This window comes from Somniosus microcephalus, chromosome 13 (assembly GCF_052327205.1).
Source record: "Somniosus microcephalus isolate GS21.2 chromosome 13, FLI_Smic_1.0, whole genome shotgun sequence".
Taxonomy (NCBI): Eukaryota; Metazoa; Chordata; class Chondrichthyes; order Squaliformes; family Somniosidae; genus Somniosus; species Somniosus microcephalus.
This window is the reverse complement of record NC_140999.1, coordinates 56,018,550-56,041,591: the sequence shown is the minus strand read 5'-3', so window position 1 is coordinate 56,041,591 and position 23,042 is coordinate 56,018,550. Positions and strand designations below refer to the sequence as shown.

At 46.6% G+C, this 23,042-nt stretch overlaps 1 protein-coding gene across 1 annotated transcript in view; it reads right to left on the bottom strand.

The window, feature by feature from the left end:
• Positions 1–13,131: 13,131 nt before the first annotated feature.
• Positions 13,132–23,042, bottom strand: part of LOC147108328 (arrestin domain-containing protein 5-like) — a 65,901-nt gene continuing 55,990 nt past the window's right edge. Inside the window, exons 2-3 of the mRNA XM_086004922.1 lie at positions 15,655–15,881; positions 13,132–13,775 (exon numbers count right to left, since the gene is read on the bottom strand). Coding sequence (XP_085861048.1) covers positions 13,293–13,775; positions 15,655–15,881 — 710 coding nt within the window. The 3' untranslated portion in view covers positions 13,132–13,292. The remainder of the gene's footprint in view (positions 13,776–15,654; positions 15,882–23,042) is intronic.

Genomic DNA, 23,042 nt, shown 5'->3' with positions numbered 1-23,042 from the left:
GCTAAGGCAACAGGAGAAAGAGGAGGAGGAACTGTGCATGCGGCTGGCAGCGGAGCACAGAGAGTCTCCAAGAAGCAGGAAAGGAAAAGACGAAACAGAAGAAGATGTCCCATCTGAACCATTATCACCTCTACCAGATCACGCACGTGGTCCCTCCGAACGGAGCCAAATCAGTTTGGAAGTAGAAAAACTTCCCAAGGTACTCAAGCTTTTAGAAGTCAACAATGCTGGTTCAGAAGTGACGGAAGTTCAAGCTGTTAAGTCCAGTGAAGGACTATTGGATGAGTCACTCCAGCAACGTGAACCGACTACACCACAGGAAACTGCTACACCACCGAGGCGTTGTCCGGACCGAGTCAAGAAGCACAGGAGGCGCCTCCACAGAGACTGAATCTGTGAACTGTTTTCCGCAGAGACTACATCTGTGAACTGTTTTCCGCAGAGACTACATCTGTGAACTGTTTTTAAATGAAGTTGGATAGATGTTATGATGTGATGTTTAATGGGGAATAAGTATGTTGTAAGCTAAAAAGGGAGGATTGTAGTGTATGTAACCGTTCTACCTTTAAGAGAACTTTTGTATGTAACCGTCCACCTTTAAGAGAACTATTTTAGGTGTTGCACTACTTTATCTTGGCTGCTGTATACTGTAATACCGGTGGTGACCACACCGGTATATAAGTGCTGTGTAAGGATTTATTGGGCAGATTTGCCCTGACCTTCGAATAGTAAAGTCCTGTTAAAGTTACTCTTGTAGTCTGTGTATTAATTCACCATATAACCCACAGACTTTACAGTCAGGGCTGCTTTTAATTTTGCATAAGCCTCGTCCTGCTCCGATTCCCATTCTATCTTATCAGTGGCGGGTCTACCCCCTTTAACTAACCATTGAATCGGCTCTGCTTTCTCTGCAAAGTCTGATATAAAATTCCTGCAGTAGTTAAATAGTCCCAACACTTTCCTTACTCCCCGGACAGTTACTGGCCTTGGCATGTCTTTTATGGCTGCCTTTTGTTCCTGCGGGAGTGCCTTATACTCCTGGCTAATTTCGTGCCCTAGATACTTCACTTTGGACAGTCCAACCTGTGCCTTTTTGGGGTTCAATTTAAAGCCAGCTTTCTTAAGTGTCTGGAGGGTGGCTAGTACTGCTCCCATGTGTCCTTTGGCATCCTCTGATGCAATCATTGGCCTAGAAATTGAGTGGGCTTAGCGCCCAATTAGTGGCGCTAGAGGGCCTTGCGCCGGACTTATAGCCGTTTTGCAAATTGACTTGGGCCTTACCATCGGCGTTAGCCGGTAGCGCTGCGCCGGCACCGATGACGTCATCGGTGTGCGCAGCGTCCCGGTTGCCGTGGTAACCCGGCCCCAAGCCCAAATTCAGTTGCGCCCGCCTCGCCCGTGGCAGGCGCAACTAACGAATGTGAAAAGTGTTCTTACACGCCTTTGCGCCGGCGCATAAAGGTGGAGCGGCGGCCGGCCGCGTTCCCGGCGGCCGCCTGCCCGCACCTCCCTTCCCGGACTCCTGCATCACCCCCCCCGCGGCCCTGATGAGTGTGTGCTGCGAGCCCGGCACTTCCCCGAGGTACCGGGCTCAGATGTCGGGGGAATCCGCCGGACAGTTGTCGGCTGCAGGCAGCTCCTCCTTAACAGAAGGAGGAGGCCTGCAGTTCCCCAGCCTGCCGCACCGCATCGGGTGCCGCAGCGGGGGATTAGCGCCGGGAAACCCAATTCAACACCCGTTTTCAGGCGCTAAAACCCTCCTTTAGCGCCCGCCGCCGTCTGGGGCCGGCGCAACCGAATTTTCGTCGGGTGCTGCCGCATTAACGCTGGCGCAAAATTTCTGGCGCTACAGCCCTGGCGAGCCCACAACCCAATTTCTAGGCCATTATGTCATCGACATATTGGAGTAGGGCGCTCTGGTACTTTGATAGATCTAACTCGTCTAAGGCTTTACTCAGTACACGGTGGAATATATTTGGACTATTGTGGAACCCCTGCGGGACCCTGGTCCATGTATACTGTCTATCCCCGACAGTAAATGCGAATTTCCCTTGTGATTCCTCTGCCAATGGTATGGACCAGAACCCGTTCGCTATATCCAAGACTGTAAATATTTTAAAGTCTGGTTTCAGACCATTAAATATCTTATTCAATGCGATCTACACAAATTTGCACCAACCAGAATTTCACCGTGGCCACAATAAAAGTCTGGTTTTAATAGGTTAATTAACCTCATAACTCCAATCCAATCCAGATCAATTTTTTTTTTACCTAACCAGTTTCACTTGAAAATCTTCATTTTCTTCCAGGCACATTGGCGACTGTGACTTCAAGGCTGAAGCTTATCTTTTGTAAAACAATTAACAAACTTAAAACAACACACGCTTGTCCATCATTCAAGACAAGTCTTCAAAGGGTTAAACAGCTTTTAGCTCTCTGTACAAAAGAGTGGGTGGAGCTAAAACAAACACAGCAGACATTTACTTTCAAAGACAGAATACTTCCACACTTTCAACACACACTTTCACACAAACTGAGATTCCAGCATTCCTTTTAAGATTCCTTTCATTCACTCAGCAAATCCTGGATTTTATCTGTGTCGATAAAACTTTACGGCCTAGAAATTAGGTATAGCCCCGCCAGGTCTTTAGCGCCCGAAATTTAGCGCTCGGCCGGATTCCCGTAGCGCCCGCCTGAAATTCAGTTGCGCCGCCCCAACACGGAGGCGGGTGCTATTGGAGGGTTTGGCCGCCTCGTTTGGGGCGAAGAATGTCAGTTTCAGGCGTCCAGCTGCCGCTGCGGCACCCGATGCGGTGCGGCAGGCTGGGGTACTGCAGGCCTCCTCCTTCTCTTAAGGAGGAGCTGCCTGCAGCCGTGAGATCGCCGCTGGATTCCCCCGGCAAATGAGCCCGGCACCACGGAGAAGTGCCGGGCTCGCGGGAGTGACACACCAATGCCGTGGGGGGGTGGTGCAGGAGTCCGGGGAGGGAGGTGCGGCCAGGCGGCCGCCGGGAAAGCGGCCGGCCGCCCCTCCACCTTTATGCGCCGGCCTCTCGGAGCTGCAAGGCACCGTTTTGCAAACGCTGTTTGCGGCCGCCACGGGAGAGGCGGCCGCAACTGAATTTGGCGGTCGGACCGGAATTGCATTGGAACCGGGGCGCTGCGCACACCGATGACGTCATCGGTGCCGGCACAGCGCTACCGGCTAACGTCGATGTTACGGACCAACTGAATTTCGGGCGCGAAAAAGCTTCCGGCGCAAACCACTCTATAGCCCATAAGTGGGCGCAAACGCGACTGAATTTCTAGGCCTACATTTTTTCCTTATTCCCTTTCTTAAATTACTGTTACTCGGGTACAATTTTGGCACCCGTTTTTGGTCCAAATTCGAGTACGTCTACTCAACTCATAATATGCGCGAACCACTAAAATGAAGGCCTTTTCTTCCTTTAATTTTGTTTCTTTAGCCCACCATTCTCTTTGCTTGGCCGGTGGGTCGTTCGGTTGCCAATCATTTTTAACCATTTTATCAATTAATCTTTTATTTTTGTGCACTAAATAGCGTGTCAGAGACCCCGCCCGTCCCCACTCGAGTGTTTCACTTCCCATGGTTAATTGTTGTCAGCGGTACGTCCCTTACTTTCGTCTCGCAGAGTGAGACAGTGCTTGCAACAATTTTGTTCTGGCGAATTGTTGTCAGAGGTATGCTTAGCACTACTTGCAATTCGAATTCTCAGTGGTATGCTTTAGACTTTTTCTCCAAAGTTAACGCACTGCTTGCAACAATTTTATTCGGATAATTTTGTTGTCAGAGGTATGCTTAGCACTACTTGCAACTTCGAATTGTCAGAGGTATGCTTTAGACTTTTTCTCCAAAGTTAACGCACTACTTGCAACTCATACCCTGCCTATACTTCCACGCATTTCATCCTAACCCCAAGACCGCTTGACTTATCGATTCAAACCTTTCAGTTCTTTGATTCCAAAGGGGGCAGGGGGCAGGGGACATGAGAAGGTGTTGCCTTGCCCTAACTGTACTTGGTATTCAAAAGTACTCATGTTTTTGGCTCAGCTTCACTCGCCCGTGCCTCCCGTCAATGTGAATCCTGTTTGCGACGCCAATTGTTGTGGAGTATTTTAAACCAACACTCGACACAAGGTTTTAGATCGATAGTCAAGTCGTCTTTATTGCACCGGTGGGGAAACAGTCTGCTTTGTCTTAGCCAGACCTTTTCAAATTGGTACAGCAAACACTACATTTTTATACATTACAATAAGCATGGCCACCTCATGTTAAATTCACTCCTGCCACCTGATTGGATCTTGGCCCACATGCACCTTCACGGATTGGTTACGAATCTTAATATAAACATGTATAAGCTGCCCCTTCAATCAATCACCCAAACTGCTGAATGCTAATTAAAAGATACCTTGGAATGTAAACTAGGTAATAAAGTTCTTACAGGCAGTTGAAATGCTGGACATCCAGTCTCTATTTAATTATTTTATATCTCTCCAAAGGTCAGCTATCTTTGACCGCATCTTTATGGCTGAGGGCCACTTCCTTAAGTACCCTAAGATGTAGATTATCAGGCTCTGGGGATTTATCGGCCTTCAATCCCATCAATTTCCCTAACACCATTTCCCTACAAATACTGATTTCACTCAGTTCCTCCCTCTCATTAGACCCTATATTCCCCGACATCTCTGGGAGGTTATTTGTGTCCTCCTTTGTGAAGACAGAACCAAAGTATGTATTTAATTGCTCTGCCATGTCTTTGTTCCCCATTATAAATTCCCCTGATTCTGACTGCAAGGGACCTACGCTTGAATTTACCAATCTTTTTCTCTTCACGTATCTATAGAAGCTTTTACAGTCAGTTTTTATGTTCCGTGCAAGCTTACTCTCATAGTTTATTTTCCCCCTCTTAATTAATCCCTTTGTCCGCCTTTGCAGAATCCTAAACTGCTCCCAATCCTCAGGTTTACTGCTTTTTCTGGCCAATTTATATGTCCTCTCCTTGGATCTTATGCTATCCCTAATTTCCTTTGTTAGCCAATGTTGAGTCACCTTTTTTGTTTTATTTTTATGCCAAACAGGGATGAACAAATTCTGTAGTTCATCCATGCGATCTTTAAATGTTTGCCATTGCCTATTCACCGCCAACCCTTTAAGTAACATTCCCCAATCCATCCTAGCCAACTCGTGCCTCATACCATTGTAGTTTCCTTTATTTAAATTCAGTACCGAAGTCGCTGAATCAACTACTTCACTCTCCATCTTAATGAAGAATTCCATCATATTATGATCGCTCCCCCCTAAGGGGCCTCGCACAACAAGATTGCTAATTAATCCTTTCTCATTACATAATACCCAGTCTAAGATGATCTGATCTCTAGTTGGTTCCTCGACATATTGGTCCAGGAAACCATACCATATTGACTCTAGGAATTCCTCTTCCACAGTATTGTTACTAATTCCGTTAGACCAATCTATATGTAGATTAAAGTCACCCATGATAACTACTGTGCCCTTATTGCATGCATCTCTAATTTCCCGTTTATTTCCATCCCCAACCTCAGCATTACTGTTTGGGGGTCTGTATACATAGAAACATAGAAACATAGAAGATAGGAGCAGGAGTAGGCCATTCGGCCCTTCGAGCCTGCTCCGCCATTCAATGAGATCATGGCTGATCATCCAAATTCAGTACCCTGTCCCTGCCTTCTCCCCATATCCCTTGATCCCTTTAGCCTTAAGAAATATATCCAACTCCTTCTTGAATATATTTAATGAACTGGCCTCCACCGCCCTCTGTGGCATAGAATTCCACAGGTTCACCACTCTCTGGGTGAAGAAACTCCACCTCATTTCAGTCCTAAATGGCTTACCCCTTATCCTTAGACTATGACCCCTAGTTCTGGACTCCCCGGCCATCAGAAACATCCTTCCTGCATCTAGTCTGTCCAGGCCTGACAGAATTTTATAGGTTTTGATGAGATCCCCTCTCAATCTTCTAAACTCCAGTGAGTATAAGCCCAATTGACACAATCTCTCCTCATACGTCATTCCTGCCATCCCAGGTATCAGCCTGGTGAATCTTCGCTGCACTCCTTCCATGGCAAGAATGTCCTTCCTCAGGTAAGGCGACCAAAACTGCACACAATACTCAAGGTGCGGTCTCACCAAGGCCCTGTACAACTGTAGCAAGACATCCTTGTTCCTGTACTCGAACCCTCTTGCTACGAAGGCCAACATACCATTTGCCTTCTTAACTGCCTGCTGCACCTGCATGCTTACCTTCAGCGACTGGTGCACAAGAACACACAGGTCTCTTTGCACTTCCCCTTCTCCCAATCTATTGCCATTCAAATAATAATCTGCCTTCCTGTTTTTGCCACCAAAGTGGATAACCTCACATTTATCCACATTATAGTGCATTTGCCATGTTTCTGCGCAATCACCCAACCTGTCCAAATCGTACTGGAGTTTCACGACATCCTCCTCACAGCATACCCTCCCACCCAGCTTTGTGTCGTCTGCAAATTTGGAGATATTACATCCAATTCCCTCATCCAGATCATAAATATATATTGTGAACAGCTGGGGTCCTAGGACCGATCCCTGCGGTACCCCACTAGTCACTGCTTGCCACTCGGAAAACGACCCGTTTATTCCAACTCTTTGCTTTCTGTCCGCCAACCAGTTCTCTATCCAAGTCAATACCTTGCCCCCAATCCCATATGCCTTAATTTTGCACGCTAATCTCTTATGTGGGACCTTATCGAAAGCCTTCTGAAAGTCCAAATACACCACATCCACTGGCTCTCCCTTATCTATTTTACCAGTTACATCCTCAAAAAATTCCAATAGATTAGTCAAGCATGATTTACCTTTTGTAAATCCATGTTGACTTTGTCTGATCCTATCACTGCTTTCCAAGTGCTCTGCTATTACATCTTTTATAATGGACTCTAGCATTTTCCCTACTACCGATGTCAGGCTTACCGGTCTATAATTCCCCGCTTTTTCTCTACCACCTTTTTTGAATAGTGGGGTAACAGTAGCTACCCTCCAATCCATGGGTACTGTTCCAGAGTCTATCGAGTTCTGGAAGATGACCAGCAACTCCCACTAATGTTTTCTGCCCCTCAGCTCTACCCATACAGATTCCACATCATCAGAGCTAATATCCTTCCTTACTTTTGTGTTAATCTCTTCTTTAACCAGCAATGCTACCCCACCTCCTTTTCCTTTTTGCCTGTCCTTCCTGAATATTGAATACCCCTGGATGTTGAATTCCCAGCCTTGGTCACCCTGGAGCCATGTCTCCGTAATCCCAATTATATCATATCCATTTACATCTATTTGTGCAGCTAATTCATCCACCTTATTACGAATACTCCTCGCATTAAGACACAAAGCTTGTTCAGGCTTGCTTTTTTAACACTCTTAGACCTTTTTGAATTATTGTTTACTGCGGCCATGTTTGATTTACACCCTTGATTTCTCTGCCTTCCACTTTTGCTTTTCTCCTTCCTGTCTTTTGCTTGTATCCTTGCTTCCCTTTCCTCTGTCCCCCTGCCATTTTAGTTTAAACCCTCCCCAACAGCATTAGCAAACACTCCCCCTAGGACATCGGTCCCGGTCCTGCCCAGGTGCAAACCGTCCAGTTTGTACTGGTCCCACCTCCCCCAGAACCGATTCCAATGTCCCAGGAATTTGAATCCCTCCCCCTTGCACCATTCTTCTAGCCACGTATTCATCTGAAATATCCTTCTATTTCTACTCTGACTAGCACGTGGCTCTGGTAGCAATCCTGAGATTACTACCTTTGAGGTCCTATTTTTTAATTTACCTCCTAACTCCCTATATTCAGCTTTTAGGACCTCATCCCGTTTTTTACCTGTATCGTTGGTACCTATATGCACAATGACAACTGGCTGTTCACCCTCCCCTCCAGAATGCCCTGCAGCCGCTCCGAGATATCCTTGACCCTTGCACCAGGGAGGCAACGTATCATCCTGGAGTCTTGTTTGTGGCCGCAGAAATGCCTATCTATTCCCCTTACAATTGAATCCCCTATCACTATAGCTCTCTCACTCTTTTTCCTCCCGTCCCATGCAGCAGGACCACCCATGGTGCCAGGAAGTTGGTTGCTGCTGCCTTCCCCCGATACGCCATCCTCCCCAACAATATCCAAAGCGGCATATCTGTTTGAGAGGGGGATGGCCACAGGGGACCCCTGCACTACCTGCCTGCACCTACTACTCTGCCTGGCGGTCACCCATTCCCTTCCTGCCTGTGCAGCCTTTACCTACGGTGTGACCAACTGATTAAACGTGATATCCATGACATCCTCAGCATCGCGAATACTCCAGTATGTATCCATTTGCAGCTCCAGCGCTGCAATACGGTCTGCCAGTAGCTGTAGCTGGATACACTTCCCGCACACATGGTCATCAGAGACACAGACAGTGTCCCTGATTTCCCACATAGTGCAGGAGGAGCATGCCACGTGGCCGAGCTTTGCTGCCATGACTTACCCTTTAATTAATTTAAATTGAATCAATACCACCAATTATCCTACAATTAAATGATATACTCAAGGGCCCTTGTTTCCTAGCACTCCCCGCTACACAACAGAGACCTTATAAACTATAACCACTAAATTAAGACCTTCTAAACTTTATAAACTATGAACCTTAACTGTCAAACTATAGAGTAGTATAAATACTCACCCAATCAGCTGCTTCCTCCTGCCCACGTCAAGTTTAGAATCGTAACGTGGCTCTGGAACGCCGCCGCCGGTCTGCAAGATTGGTAAGCCTCTGTAAAAAAGCCCACAAAAGTGAGTTTAAATACTCACTGAGTCTCCGCTCTCACCGCTCCCGACACTGGCCTCTGTAAAAAAGCCTGCGAAAGTGAGTTTAAATACTCACTGAAACTCCGCTCTCACCGCTCCCGACAATGGGATGTGTGGGTCTCCTTTTCCACTGTAGTTTGACTGGAACAGCAGCATCAGGTAAACTGGGGAGAGCGGTGGACAAGTTCACAAGTTTCAGTTTGAGTATTGAGCCCCTGGAGACAACTACCCAACGTTAAATTTCCTCAAGAAAGAGGAAGAGGAGATAAATATCTTGAAAAAGAGGAAGTCTGACCCGAACAAAGAGACAAAAATAAAATAGGTCTTGCATTCTGCATCCCAACTGTAATACCTGATTGGAATCTGGGGAGGAAATTAAGTGTTGCTCCAAATAATAGCCTCAAATCTTTCACTGGTGCTTGACATTTATCTCAACTTCTTTCAACTATTTTCATTTGTCTTTTGTGAGTTATTTCTTATTTTCTTTCCTTATCCCCCCGGACTCTTGTGAAGCCACAAAGCACATTTGGCCGAGAGGGCAGTCGAGGAGATGAGCAAGGGTGTCCTGTCTTGATTCTCCATTCAATTATCCCTCGCTCCCCCTGTATGGGACAGCACAGCTTAGCCTGCCACCTTCCACAGTGACACAGAATAATTAGGGACACACTGCGACGAGAACTGGACACAAATCCATTTCCATCATTGTGTAGTATGAAAATTTGAGCCTCCAAACTGCTGCTCATGGCAATGTCATCCTAGGATCATCCAAAAACATCTTTTATTTGTTGATGTAGCAAGGTACACCTTTAAAGGGGCAGTGGTGTGGTGTCTTGAAAGACAATTTACCAGGTTTGTACACAGAACAAGAGCAAAAAATGTCAGCCGTGGCTCACTGGTAGCACTCTCACCTCTGAGTCAGAAGATCATGGGTTCAAGTCACACTCCAGAGACTTGAGCACATATAGGCTGACTTTTCAGAGCAGTACTGAGGAAGCGCAGCTCTGCCGGAGGTGCCGTCTTTCAGATGAGATGTTAAACCAAGGCCCTGTTTGCCCTCTCGGGTGGACGTAAAAGATCCCACGGCACTATTCAAAGAAGAGCAGGTGATTTCTCCCGGTGTCCTGGTCAATATTTATCCCTCAAACAACATCCTAAAACAGATTACCTGGTCATTACTGTTTGTGGGACCTTGCTGTGTGGAAATTGGCTGCCGCGCTTCCTACATTACAACAGTGACTACACTTCAAAAGTGCTTCATTGGCTGTGAAGTGCTTAGGTCATCATGAAGTTAAGAAAAGCGCTATATAAATGCAAGTCTCTAAAAGACATTATATATGTCCTTATCGTGTCACAATATCATGAGATAGTTCCAGTTGAAGAAGGACCTCCAGAACGCCAGCACTACGTCTCCCCCTTAGTTGTTTCTTAAGTAAATCCCGTGCCCTGGTCTCAACCACCCTGCCTGGTAACCCCTTCTAGCTGTTGAATAGCCTCGGTATAAAAACAGAACTTCCTTTGTGTTTGTCATAAATTTGCCGGTGATAACCCTGCTCCTGTGCACTCCTGTCCTGCTGTGTCTGAAGGTCCTGTTTCAGGTATACGTTCTCTGTGCAACTAATTACCTTACATACCTCGATAAATTCCCTCTCCTTGGTAAAAGACCACCCCTCTTTTACTTGCCTCCATTGCTTTGGTCTTTAATGACAAGGGGATTTAAACACACAACACATTTCAAAGAAAAAGTCCTAGCTACTGGCACCAGAGCCACATGATATTCCCATTGTGCTATGCACCTGGCCTGCCACTAAAATATTTAAATGATCTGACGTCGCATTATCACTTGGAGTAAGTCATGGTGACGTGAGAATTTGTTGGCTTTAACAAACTTTTATAGGTCTGTAAAAGGATATTGCCACTTTAATAAACCATACAATCCACATTGGCATTTTAACATATCAAGATTATTTAGAAAATATGCTGTATTTCGACTATTTTTCCAATGTGCTTTGTAATTAGAGTTCACAAATGCTGTTATATTTCTTTTAAATGAGCTCTGTAAGATACCTTTACAAATTGGTACTAAATCATTTGATCAGAGGTGAATTAGAAAGGATTAGCAGGTAAATAACTTGCACCTCAGCACATTTCCGATGCTTAGCGTGAGGGAGATAAATCAAGATTCACTGCAACTTCCTGTTCTCACTTATTCATTCTCACAACCTCAAAAGTGTGGAACTTCTTTCCTCTTTCAGTTTTCACTTTCTACTCCAATCTACAAGACTTTAACTGCAAGCATGGAGTCACCCAATGACTACTTCACATTCTCATTTTCTCCCCTATTTTTCCAATCTTGGTGGTGTCCAGCACTATAGACCAAGAGCCTTCATCTAGGTTTCTCAGTGAAAGAATAAGAATATAAGAACATAAGGAATAGGAGCAGGAGTAGGTCATACGGTCCTTCGAGCCTGCTCCGCCATTCAATAAGATCATGGCTAATCTACCTCAACTCCACCTTCCCGCACTATCCCCATAATAAGTGCCCCTTCTGGAATTAGGAATAACTCCCACTCACAGTAATTGTTGCTCGCAATGTACAATATTAACTCATTGCAAGATATTTATTCTTGCATTGCTTACATGAAAGCTGCTGGATTGTTATAAAAATCCAACTGGTTCACTAATGTCCTGCCACCCCTACCCGGTCTGGCCTACATGTGACTCCAGTCCCACACTATGTGGTTGACTCTTAATGCACTCAGGGCAACAAGGGATGGGCAATAAGTAGTTCACTCTTCATTTCCCTGACCAGGAGATTAATAAACAGATTATTCATTGCACCAAGAAGAAGAATCCATACGGCCCTTCAGCTGTCTGTGCTATTGCTATAACTATATTTGCGATCAGAACATCAGGAACTAAAAAGAGAAAATGTGGAAATGCATAGCAGGTAGATCAGCATCTGAAAGAGGGAGACAGGTTAACATTTCTGCTGTGACCCTTCATTACAGCTGGTCAATTCCTTTTCTTGTTTTAGTATTTATTTTCTTCTTACAGTTTCCCCCCCACCCTTCCTCCCACAATGGTGTTACCTCGGGACAGGGCGCCGTTCCCTAGGCAACGCTCACCCTCAAGTACCTCATCAGAATATGTGAGACGAGACAGTGAGGGAGGGGGTAGAATTTCCGTTTATGCCATTTCTCCGGGGTTTCAGTGGGTCGTCAGGAGAACCCCCATGAAAATTCAACCTCTGAAGGCCAGCAGGCTATTTGACCAGGCAACAGGTCACAGCCAAGCCTGACCCTGCCCTTACCTGGTGCCCTCGCAGGGGTCACTGGGCAGCAATCAGGAATAAGATCCCTGGCTGATTTTTCTCATCCCTAACCCAGGGGCATAAAAGGGTGGCATTAAGGCTGTGGAACCCCTCCAATGACCCTCCAGGGCCCTGAGTGGATCCACTCACCCCGATCACCTTGTCAACTTTATATATTATAAATTGCAAACGTGCCTTTTGACAACCGTACGTGTGCGGATTTGACAACAGATTAAGCCGGCAGTATTTAGTATCATCTGGTAAAATGTAGGGGCCCCAAAGCGAACATTTGCACGGAAACCCCTGCAAGGCCAGCACCACTCCTGACCAATTATAGCTCTCCAATTACCACCCCAGGGGTCAGCCAACTCAAAGATTGGCCAGTGGAGATGAAGGGTCATGCTTGAATCGTTGACCTTTCACGCAAATATTTCCTGCATTTTACTTCCGATTTCCAGAATTCTCGGCTTTTCCTTGCTATGTGGGGCATGTGGAGGTTTATACCCTGGATACAGCCGGCAACTTGTTGACATCTTGACAGTGTTGCTGGCTGGTGCTGTGGGTGTTGACTCTCTGCATGTCTTTGTGAGGGAGCTGCACCGGTTCTTGGCTGGGACAGAGATCGCACCATGTAGAAGGTTTCACAGTTAAAACTTGGCCCATGCGATCTCCTGAACTCGTTTCGATTGCTTGAGGGGGTCGGAGAGGAATTATCCAAAGGTTTTCCCTCTCATAATTGACCCTGGGTTTTTCTCCAGTTTTTTGTCCCTCCCAGGAGATTACATGACTGTGAGGGGGAATGGGGTTGGGGGGGTAGAAAGTATCTAGCCATGATGCTCCAGCCATCATGAGTGTGGGGCAGGCTTTATGGACCAGATGGCCTTTCCCTGCCCGTCATTTTTATATGTTCGTATGACACCCACATCCATTAGATAACACACTATAGCTGAAAACTTAAATAAAACATTTATTTCAAAAAAAGATAAAGTCATATTTGTTACTGTTTGGATTTAGCAGTGTTTGTACCGATCTAACGTACAGCATAATATATCTGGTCCTGGGTTCCCATATGAAGTAAATGCAAGCCAGCTATTCAAACCATGCAACTGCGAGCTCTATAAAGAAAAGTGTACTGGGATTGATCCAATCTTAATGGGGGCTGTAGCTGTCACCAGGACTCGATGCCCCGGGATGGGAATTGTCACTTGCAGCTGGTATGAGATCGATATAATCTTACACCTCGACATGTCACTGATAAACATCGGTTTGGGCAGCTGTAAGGATCCGAGGATTTTCGTGACCTGCCTTGGCGGAGCGTCGATCGTTGCCTGCAACTTCTTCAGCTCGCCCTTCTCGAGGAACTCCCGGTAATGGTCACAAAAGGCCTCCTGAATAAATGCCTTGTACTTGATTTCAGTGCCAATGGAGTAAGAGATTAGCCGGAGAGTCCTTCCCGTTCGGTTGTTTATTTCGGATGTGATGATGATGTCTTCGCCGGGGATGAATCCACTCTTGTCCACTGTTATGCTCATAGCAATCCCTGGGACATTCCAGCACCAGTACGAGATGTCTTTCTCAGCTGTGAACATCAGAGGGAGCTGGAGGTAAAGGGTACAAATGGCGTCACTGATACTGTTGCAATATGAAAAGGTGAAGCTTCAAACATGAAATGGAAACAGAAAATGCTGGAGAAACACAGTAGGTCAGTCAGCATCTGTAAAAGGGTACGACAGTTAGAAGGGGTCAGATGAAGAGCAGTGGGAGGAGGCTGGTGTGGAGCATAGGCCAGTTAGGCCTAATCACCGGTTTCTGTGCTATAGACCCTATGTAACTATGTAAGTTTAAGACGATTCAAGTTTACACTTCTGCATCCGACTGTCTTTTCTCTTTACAGATGTTGAATGGTCAGTCTTAGCTCAGTGGCAGCATTCTGACTTAGAAGGTTGTGGATTCAAATCCTATTCCAGAGAGTTGAGCACAAAATATAGGCTGACACCCCAGTGCAGTACTGAGGTAGCCAACGCTGCACTGTCAGAGGTGCCGTCTTTTGGATGCGACGTTTAACCGAGGCCCCGTCTGCTCTCTCAAGTGGACGTAAACCATCCCATGGCACTATTTCAAAGAAGAGCTGGGACGTTCTCCACAGTGATCTGGCCAATATTTATCCCTTTACCAACATCACCAAAAACAGATTCTCTGGTCATTTAATTTTATTACATTGCTGTTTGTGGGAGATTGCTGTGGACAAATTGGCTGCCCCATTTCCTACATTACAACAGTGACTACACTTCAAAAGTACTTTGTTGGCTGTAAAGCGCTTTGGGACATCCCAAGGTCTTTGCAGTGTCTTTCCTGCATTTTCTGATTTTATTTCATTGAAACTACTGCCAACTCGCAAATCTGTTACTGGCTCATAACTCCAAATATCTCAGTCACATCCCATATATTCCTGCTGTTTAGTAGCATGTCGGCATAAAATCAGGATTGGATCAAGATTATTATTAAATAACTTTTTTTTTCTAATGTTAGATGCAAATACATCATTTCACAGGTGCAAGACGACAGGTAGGCAGCCTATTCTTAGGCCATTACCATAGTCAGTGGGCTGGACATAAAAGAGGTGAAACCATTACCTTAAATGAGATGACCAGATGCCTGTTGTGGTATTGAGGCATACAGACCAGGAAGGTGCAGGTTTGAACCCTGGTTTGTGGCACAATAGCCAAGTTGGACTGGGGTAAAAGAAGGAGCGCTACGATAGGCCTCAGCATTCCTGGGCTATGGAGGACAAAAAAACAGTCAGAGCTCTGCATACAATCACCGTCTAGTGACTTTTTTATTCGTTCATGGGATGTAGGCATCACTGACAAGGCCAGCATTTATTGCCCATCCCTAATTGCCCTTGAGCCACCTTCTTGAACCGATGCAGTCCGTGTGGTGAAGGTGGTCCCACAGTGCTATTAGGGAGTGAGTTCCAGGATTTTGACCCAGCGACGATGAAGGAACGGCGATATACTTCCAAGTCAGGGTGGAGTGTGACTTGGAGGGGAACTTTGAGGTGGTGGTGTTCCCATGCACCCGCTGCCCTTGTCCTTATAAGTGGTAGAGGTCATGGGTTTTGGAGGTGCTGCCGAAGAAGCCATGGCATTTTGCAGATGGTACGCACTGCAGCCACGGTATGTCGGTGGTGGAAGGAGTGAATGTAGTTATTGGCTGTGGACAGGATAGGGCTCGGCTGTGACAGTTTAATATCTTGCCAACGTTCACTGTCGAGGCTCACACGTGAAGAATAGTCACTCAGCCAAGATACAGGAGCCCCCCGAACCCACCCATTACAATTATAACCCAGTAGGAGCAAGTGCCTGCAGTAGATTGGGGACAAAACTGGAGGTCAAGTGTGTATTGTCTGCTCTGCTACTAACAGTTTACACCATGCACTGTTCACCAATCCTAGAATCCCTCACAACCAGTAGGTACCTTGTTACTGGGGTCAAGATTAAGGTTGAACGTTTCCTGTACTTTCAAGTCCTTCTCCACCTGTGCTAGGGTTCCTCCGGTTGCCGTGCAGAACGCCCGCACATAATAACGGATTCTCCCATGGCTGCCTTTAAAGCTAGATGGAAGGGCGTTGTCTAGTTTATAGCTGAACTGGAAGATGTGGGGGCCAGCGTGCAGGACCTGTTCCAATCCTTCAGCATCGTGATCTGTGGAGAAAAGGTGAATGTTGTGTTCAGACTGTGCATGTTAGGTAAAAGCTGGCAATTGAAAGAAAGACTTGCATTTATATAGTGCATTTCACAACATCAGGATGTCCCAAAGTGCTTTACAGCCAATGAAGTACTTTTGAAGTGTAGTCCCTTATAATGTAGGAAATGTGGCAGCCACTTTGCACACAGCAAGATCCCACAAACAGCAATGTGGTAAATTACCAGATAATCTGTTATAGTGATGTTGGCCAGGACACTGAGGAGAACACCCCTCTACTTTTGTTCAAAATAGTGCCATGGGATCTTTTATGTCCACCTGAGAGAGCAGATGTGCCCTCAGTTTAACATCTCATCCGAAAGATGACACTTCCAACAGTGCAGCACTCCCTCAGTACTGCCCCTCCAACAGTGCAGCGCCCCCTCAGTACTGCCCCTCCGACAGTGCAACACTCCCTCAGTACTGCAAGAGCATCAGGCTAGATTTTATGCTCAAGTCTCTTGGTTGCGACTTGCACCCACGACGTTCTGACTCAGAGGTGAGCGTGCTACCACTGAACCACAGCTGACAATGTACTCAAGTCTGGGACAATATGATTCATCAATGCCTCATGAGTGAGCTGTAAACTGCAAAGACTTTGCGACCAACACAGCACCAGGAGCCGATATCTTTATTTTAATTGAGAAATCTAGGTGAAGGGCCAAGGCCCTTAGTGCAGCACACCACCAAGACAGAAAACCGCAGAACTATAAAAGTTGAAAGTACAGAAGGAGGCCATTTAGCCAATTGTGTCTGTGTCAGATCTTTGCTGGAGCAATCCCAATTTGCCCTGCTGTCTCCCCAAAGTTTAGCATCTTACATAGAATTATATAGAATGTGCAGTCATTCGGCCCAACAGGTTCATGCTGGTATTTATGCCTCACACGAGCTTCCTCCCACCTCTCTTCATCTAACCCTATCAGCATATCCTTCTAATCCTTTCTCCCTCATGTGTTTATCCAACTTCCCCTTAATGCATATTCTTCTGCTTCAATGAGTAGGAGGAGAGATGAGATAAACATAAGAAATAGGAGCAGGAGTAGGTCATTCGGCCCTTCGAGCCTGCTCTGCCATTCAATAAAATCATGGCTGATCTTCTACCTCATCTCCACCTTCCTTCACTATCCCCATATCCCTTGATTCCCTGAATGTCCAAAAATCTATCGATCTCTGACTTGAATTAATCAAGACATAGTGGTTAAGACTCAAAAATCCTGGCTTTTGAAGGTTGTAAAGGAAAGGAAGAGGGTGGTAAATGTATTGAGGTCCCAGAAAAGAATGGGAGGAGGAGGAAGAGTGTGTGACATGTGGCACTTGAAGCTTAGGAGGAACGAGAAAGGAACGTTCAGAGGAGCGATGACTGCGGCAACACTGATAAAATAGAGAGGCAAAAAATATTATGATGGAGAGAGAAGTTGGAGGCTGGAGGTAAGAGAGGGTTCCCCTCTCAGTTGAAGCTTTTCCTTTATCATGTCCAGAAGTGCGAGAGATGTACTCGAAGATATAGGAGCAGTGTTCAAGTGTTGGATGTAATATAAATAAATAATCTTGCATGTCAGTGCAGGACAGGCTGTGCTGATGATGCAGCATTGCTCAGTGGAACAGTGTCCTCTTTTTAGTTTTCTTCTCTTCTCCTGAAGACGCTGCTGTGTCGGAGTGAGGTTCCACGACATCAGCAAGCTCAGGTACCTGAACCCAAATGGCCACTCTTCATGAGTGAGCTGCGACAGTGAGGGCCAGCAGTCCATTCAACTGTAGACAGGATCACAGCCAAGAATGGTCTTGTTTTCACCCAATGTCCACACGTGTTGGGGGGGGGGTGGTGGGGGGGGGGAAGGTGTCAGTGGATAACGATCAGGAGCAAAAACCCTGTTTGAATTTTTCCTTGCCCAATTGTAGACTCTCTCCCCCCCGCCCCCCTGCCGACTGTTGCTCCAACCGTATCTGGGACCGTTCAAGTATTGCAGTGTTATTAAATGAACAACCACTATCAGATTGTCAAGCTGAAGAAGACATGCATTTTACATCCACCTGGATGCCCCAAATGCTTTACGGCCAATTAAGTACTTTTTGAAGTGTAGTCACTGTTATAATGTAGGAAACGTGGCAGCCAATTTGCACACAGCAAGCTCCCACAAACAGCAATGCGATAATGGCCAAATAATCAGTTTTTAGTGATGTTGATTGAGGGATGAATATTGGCCGGGACACCAGCGATAACTCCCCAGCTCTTCTTTGAAATAGTGCCAAAGGATCTTTTACGTCCATATTTGAGGGCAGACAATTCCTCGGTTTAATGTCTCATCTGAAAGGACGGCAGCTCTGACAGTGTAGCAGTCTTTCAGTACTGCACTGGAGTGTCAGCCTAGATATTTTTTTTAATATTCAGTCTCTGGAGTGGGACTTGAACCCACAACCTTCTGGCCGAGAGGCGAGAGTGCTACCAACTGAGAAAAAAATGGTGTTAGTCCTCTGGACATCCCACAAATCTACCCCGCCTCCCCCCCTCATCCCCTCGCACCCCACCCCCAGCCCCAGCCCCAGCCCCCCCACTCCTACCCATCCCCACCCATCCCCCCATTCCCTATCCCCAAACAATGCATGGCCTTGCTGCCCTTAAAGGAAAATTTGTAAGATCCAACTGACCTAAAGTGGTCACATTTTCATAATGTGCAGTGCCATGCTAGCAATTAATATTTTTCCTAACACTCTGCACTGGACGTACTTCCCTATAGAGAATGCTTTCTTTTCCCTAATTCAGGTATTTCCTGTTTAGATTCACTCTCGTAAACAATACCATGAGAATCTACAAATTATTATTGAAAAACCACGGTTTAATGCAAGAGGAGGGCACCAGGGGGCAGTAGCAAGACAGAGTTTAACTTTAAAGTCCTTACACAGTAACATAGGGCCGTAGGGAAGCACAAGACTGGAAAATTTCTGTCCATCTGCCCAGGTTCTGAGTTGAAAAACAGAATACACACGACTGATAGCCCTCATTTTCTTGCAAAATGCCTGTCCATCTTGTAGTGTATGTGCCTTTAAGTCAGAACTACTTTTACAGCTCCTGTATACTGTAGTACCGGCAGTGACCACACCTGTATATAAGCTTTGCGCATGCCTCTGTACCCCCAGTCTTGAGACTACCCTCCTCCAGTAAAGACCTGTTTATTGTTAATGTACAGCATCCTGTGATTATTGAATAACAGCATATCCTCAGAATCACGGATCCAACAGTGGCGACGAGTGTCGCTTCGAATCTACCTGCAACATAAAAAATAAAAAAAATAGTCGAGGCCAGGAACACGGGCATCGACCACGAGCAACCGCCCAGCCGTCAGGCAGAGATTGACCTTCGCAGGGGAGGCTGTGGAGAGCCGGGCTTGGTTCCCCAGCCACGACGATCAGCAAGAGACCGACGACAGGTCCAGCGCAGACCCTTCCCGAGCAGCAGCGGCTGGAGCCGACCGACGGCGGAGAGAAAGCCGAGTAGCGTCGACGGGGTAAGACAGAGGGTGAAGAGCGCAGGGCGCAGCCGGGGGTTGAACACCGAGCGGCGTTGAGAAAAAGAAAACAAACCGGAGAGAGAGAGGGTAAAGAAACAGCCGGTTTCTAGACTGAGCGGCGGTGAAATTTTTTTTAAAAAAAAGAACGCGCAGAGTACAGCCAGGGCTCACGGGCTGAACAGGGTCCGCGGGGCGAAGAAAGGGCAGCGTAGGAGACGCCATTGAGCCGCGGAGAAGAAGGAAGAGCGTGGGAGATGCCATTTTTAGAAGCCACAGTGGAGAAGAAGGGCGAGCGCAGGAAGGAAGGAAAGCGCGGGAGACGCCATTTTGTGCCAGCGGAGAAGAAGGGGAAGCGCGGGAGACGCCATTTTTGACAGTTAACTCACACCCAAGGATGCCGAAGAGTGGCAGTATCTCTACGTTCGACAATGAAGTCGAAGATTGGGCGACATATGTGGAACGTATTGAGGTGTACTGCAGGGCGAATGAAGTGCCAGATGCTAATAAAGCACTGGTTCTGTTAAATTCCATGGGTGCAAAAACTTATGGGTTACTGCGAAATCTAATAACCCCAGAGAAGCCGGTGAACAAGAATTTTGAAAGCATAGTACAAATCCTACAGGACCACTTAAACCCACACCGCTGCTGATAAAAGGAATCAACACAAAGACGAAAGCAATGCTGAGTACCTAACGGAACTGCGCAAGCTATCGAAACACTGCCAGTTTGGAGCAGGACTAGCAGATACGTTAAGGGACAAGTTTGTATGTGGGCTACAAAGTGAAGGAACCCAGAAACAGCTTCTATCAGAAAAGGATCTTACGCTGGACAAAGCTTTCAGTATGGCAGTATCACACGAAGCAGCCGCAAGGGGCGCTGCAGAGATACAACGGAGACCGCAAGAATATGGCACCAATGAAATGTCCTATGGAACAGGGAAGTGCTATCGCTGCGGCAGAACAACACATGACCAGAAAGATTGTTGGTTCAAGGACCAAGTGTGCAGACAGTGTGGGAAAGCAGGACACATAGCAAGAGTCTGCAGGTCTGGGAAGAAAACCAACAGTAAGAAATCTCCACAGGAGAAGTACAAAAAGGTACACCAGGTGATGGACAGTGGTTCAGACGAACAGAAAAGTGACACAGACTCCGGAAGCAAGGAGCTGGGTTGTCTGAAACTACATAAGGTAACCGAAATGGAGGATCACCAGACTATCTGGGTTACACTCAAGATAGACGGAGTCCAAGTGAAAATGGAATTGGACACAGGATCAGCTCTAACAGTCATAAATCAAAGAGACTACAAGCGGCTATTTTCACACATACCCTTGAAAGCTACAGAGATTGTCTTGAAGACGTATACGGGGCAAAAAGTCTACCCCAAAGGAAAAATAAGGGTGAAAGTGACATATAAAGGCCAGGAAATACCTAAAATGGATATATATGTATTGCCAGATGGAGGACCACCACTGCTAGGACGTGAATGGATCCGGAAGATACAATTAGATTGGCATTCCATACAGGCACTGAAGGTTGAGGCCAAAAAAGATGACGACGTCACACCTGGACGACTGTCAAAAATGTTAATTGACGCAAAAGAAGTGTTCCAGGAGGGACTAGGAACACTAAAAGGAATAACAGCAACGATTAAAATAGAGGAAAATGCAAGCCCAAAGTTTCTGACAGCCAGACCAGTGCCTTATGCGATCAGACCAGCTGTTGAAGCAGAGCTGGAAGGGTTGGAACGTTCAGGAGTACTGTCCAAAGTGGACTGGAGCGAGTGGGCTACACCCATCGTTCCTGTAATGAAGAGGTCGTTGAGTAATACGCCTGGAGAACCAAAGAAGGTCCGCATCCGTGGGGATTTTAAGGTGACAGTGAACCCATTCCTTCACACGGTACAATATTTGCTTCCACGAATTGAGGATATTTTCGCCTCGCTATCTGGAGGTAAACGCTTCACCAAAATTGATCTAGCCCAGGCGTACTTGCAAATGGAGGTAGAAGAAGCTTTGAAACAATACCTTACGATTAACACTCATAAAGGTCTCTATCAATACAACCGGCTGGTGTTTGGAGTAGCCTCGGCTCCAGCTACCTGGCAAAGGGCGATGGATCAGGTCCTGCAAGGGATTCCAGGGACCCAGTGTTATTTGGACGACATCTTGGTCACGGGCGAAAATGACGGTGATCACCTCGCCAACTTGGAGAAGGTGCTCACCAGATTAAAGGAGTATGGGCTACGAGCTAATCGCCACAAGTGCGAGTTTTTCCAGAAACAGATCTCGTATTGTGGCCACGTCATCGATGAAGAGGGGTTACATAAGTCCCCTGACAAGATTGAGGCAGTAGTCAAGGCTCCAGCACCGGAAAATGTGTCACAACTGAGGTCGTTCCTCGGGCTGGTAAACTACTACCACAAGTTCTTACCAAATTTGTCTACGGTATTACACCCACTGAACACCCTACTGCAAACAGGGGTACCATGGAAGTGGGATGACGAACGTAGACGAGCTTTCCAGAAGTGTAAAGAATTGATCACATCAAAAGAGGTGTTGGCCCATTTCAACCCAGCACTACCAATTTGTTTGGCATGTGATGCATCACCCTATGGTATTGGAGCGGTGCTGTCGCACAAATTCCCAGACGGGTTGGAGAGGCCAGTAGCCTTTGCGTCTCGGCCACTAACCTCAGCCGAGCGCAACTACGCCCAGATTGACAGGGAGGCCCTCAGCCTAGTATGGGGAGTAAAAAAATTCAACCACTATCTGCATGGGCAGAAGTTCACCTTGCTGACTGACCACCAACCACTTGTCTCCATCTTTAATCCTAAGAAGGGCGTTCCAGTGATGACTGCACAGCGGTTACAAAGATGGTCCCTGTTTCTAGGGGCGAATCAATATGAAATAGAATATAAAGGCACGAAACAGCATGGGAATGCTGATGGGCTATCGCGCCTGCCACTGCCTACTGTGGAGGAAGCACCAGCAGTGGACCCTATCGAGATATTTTATTCGTCAATAATTGAATGATTGCCAGTAACGAACGCGGATATAGAGAAGGAGACCCGCAATGATCCGACGCTGTCTCGGGTATATGAATTGACGGTGAGGGGATGGCCAACACATGGCGACTCACTGTTACCAGCATTCTCATCCAGAAGAGAACAGCTGTCAGTATGCCAGGGGACAGTGATGTGTGGATCCAGAGTGGTGATTCCACCCAAGTTAAGGGAGAGAGTGCTAAATGAGCTACATGAAAGTAATCTGGGGGGAGTAAAAATGAAAAGCCTTGCTAGGACTTATGTGTGGTGGCCGGGAATCGATCAACAAATCGAAGACCTAACTAAGAGCTGCTTAGGATGCTAGAAGGTCCAAAATGCACCACCACATGCCCCTCTACACCCATGGGAGTGGCCCTCCTCTCCATGGCAACGGGTGCACATTGATTTCGCTGGTCCATTCATGGACTCAATGTTCTTAATAGCAGTGGATGCTCATTCAAAGTGGCCTGAGGTGATAAAGATGTCTTCAACCACTACAGAGAAAACGATTGCAGTCCTACGGACCATATTTGCCAGAAACGGGTTGCCAGAGCAGATCTGCTCTGATAATG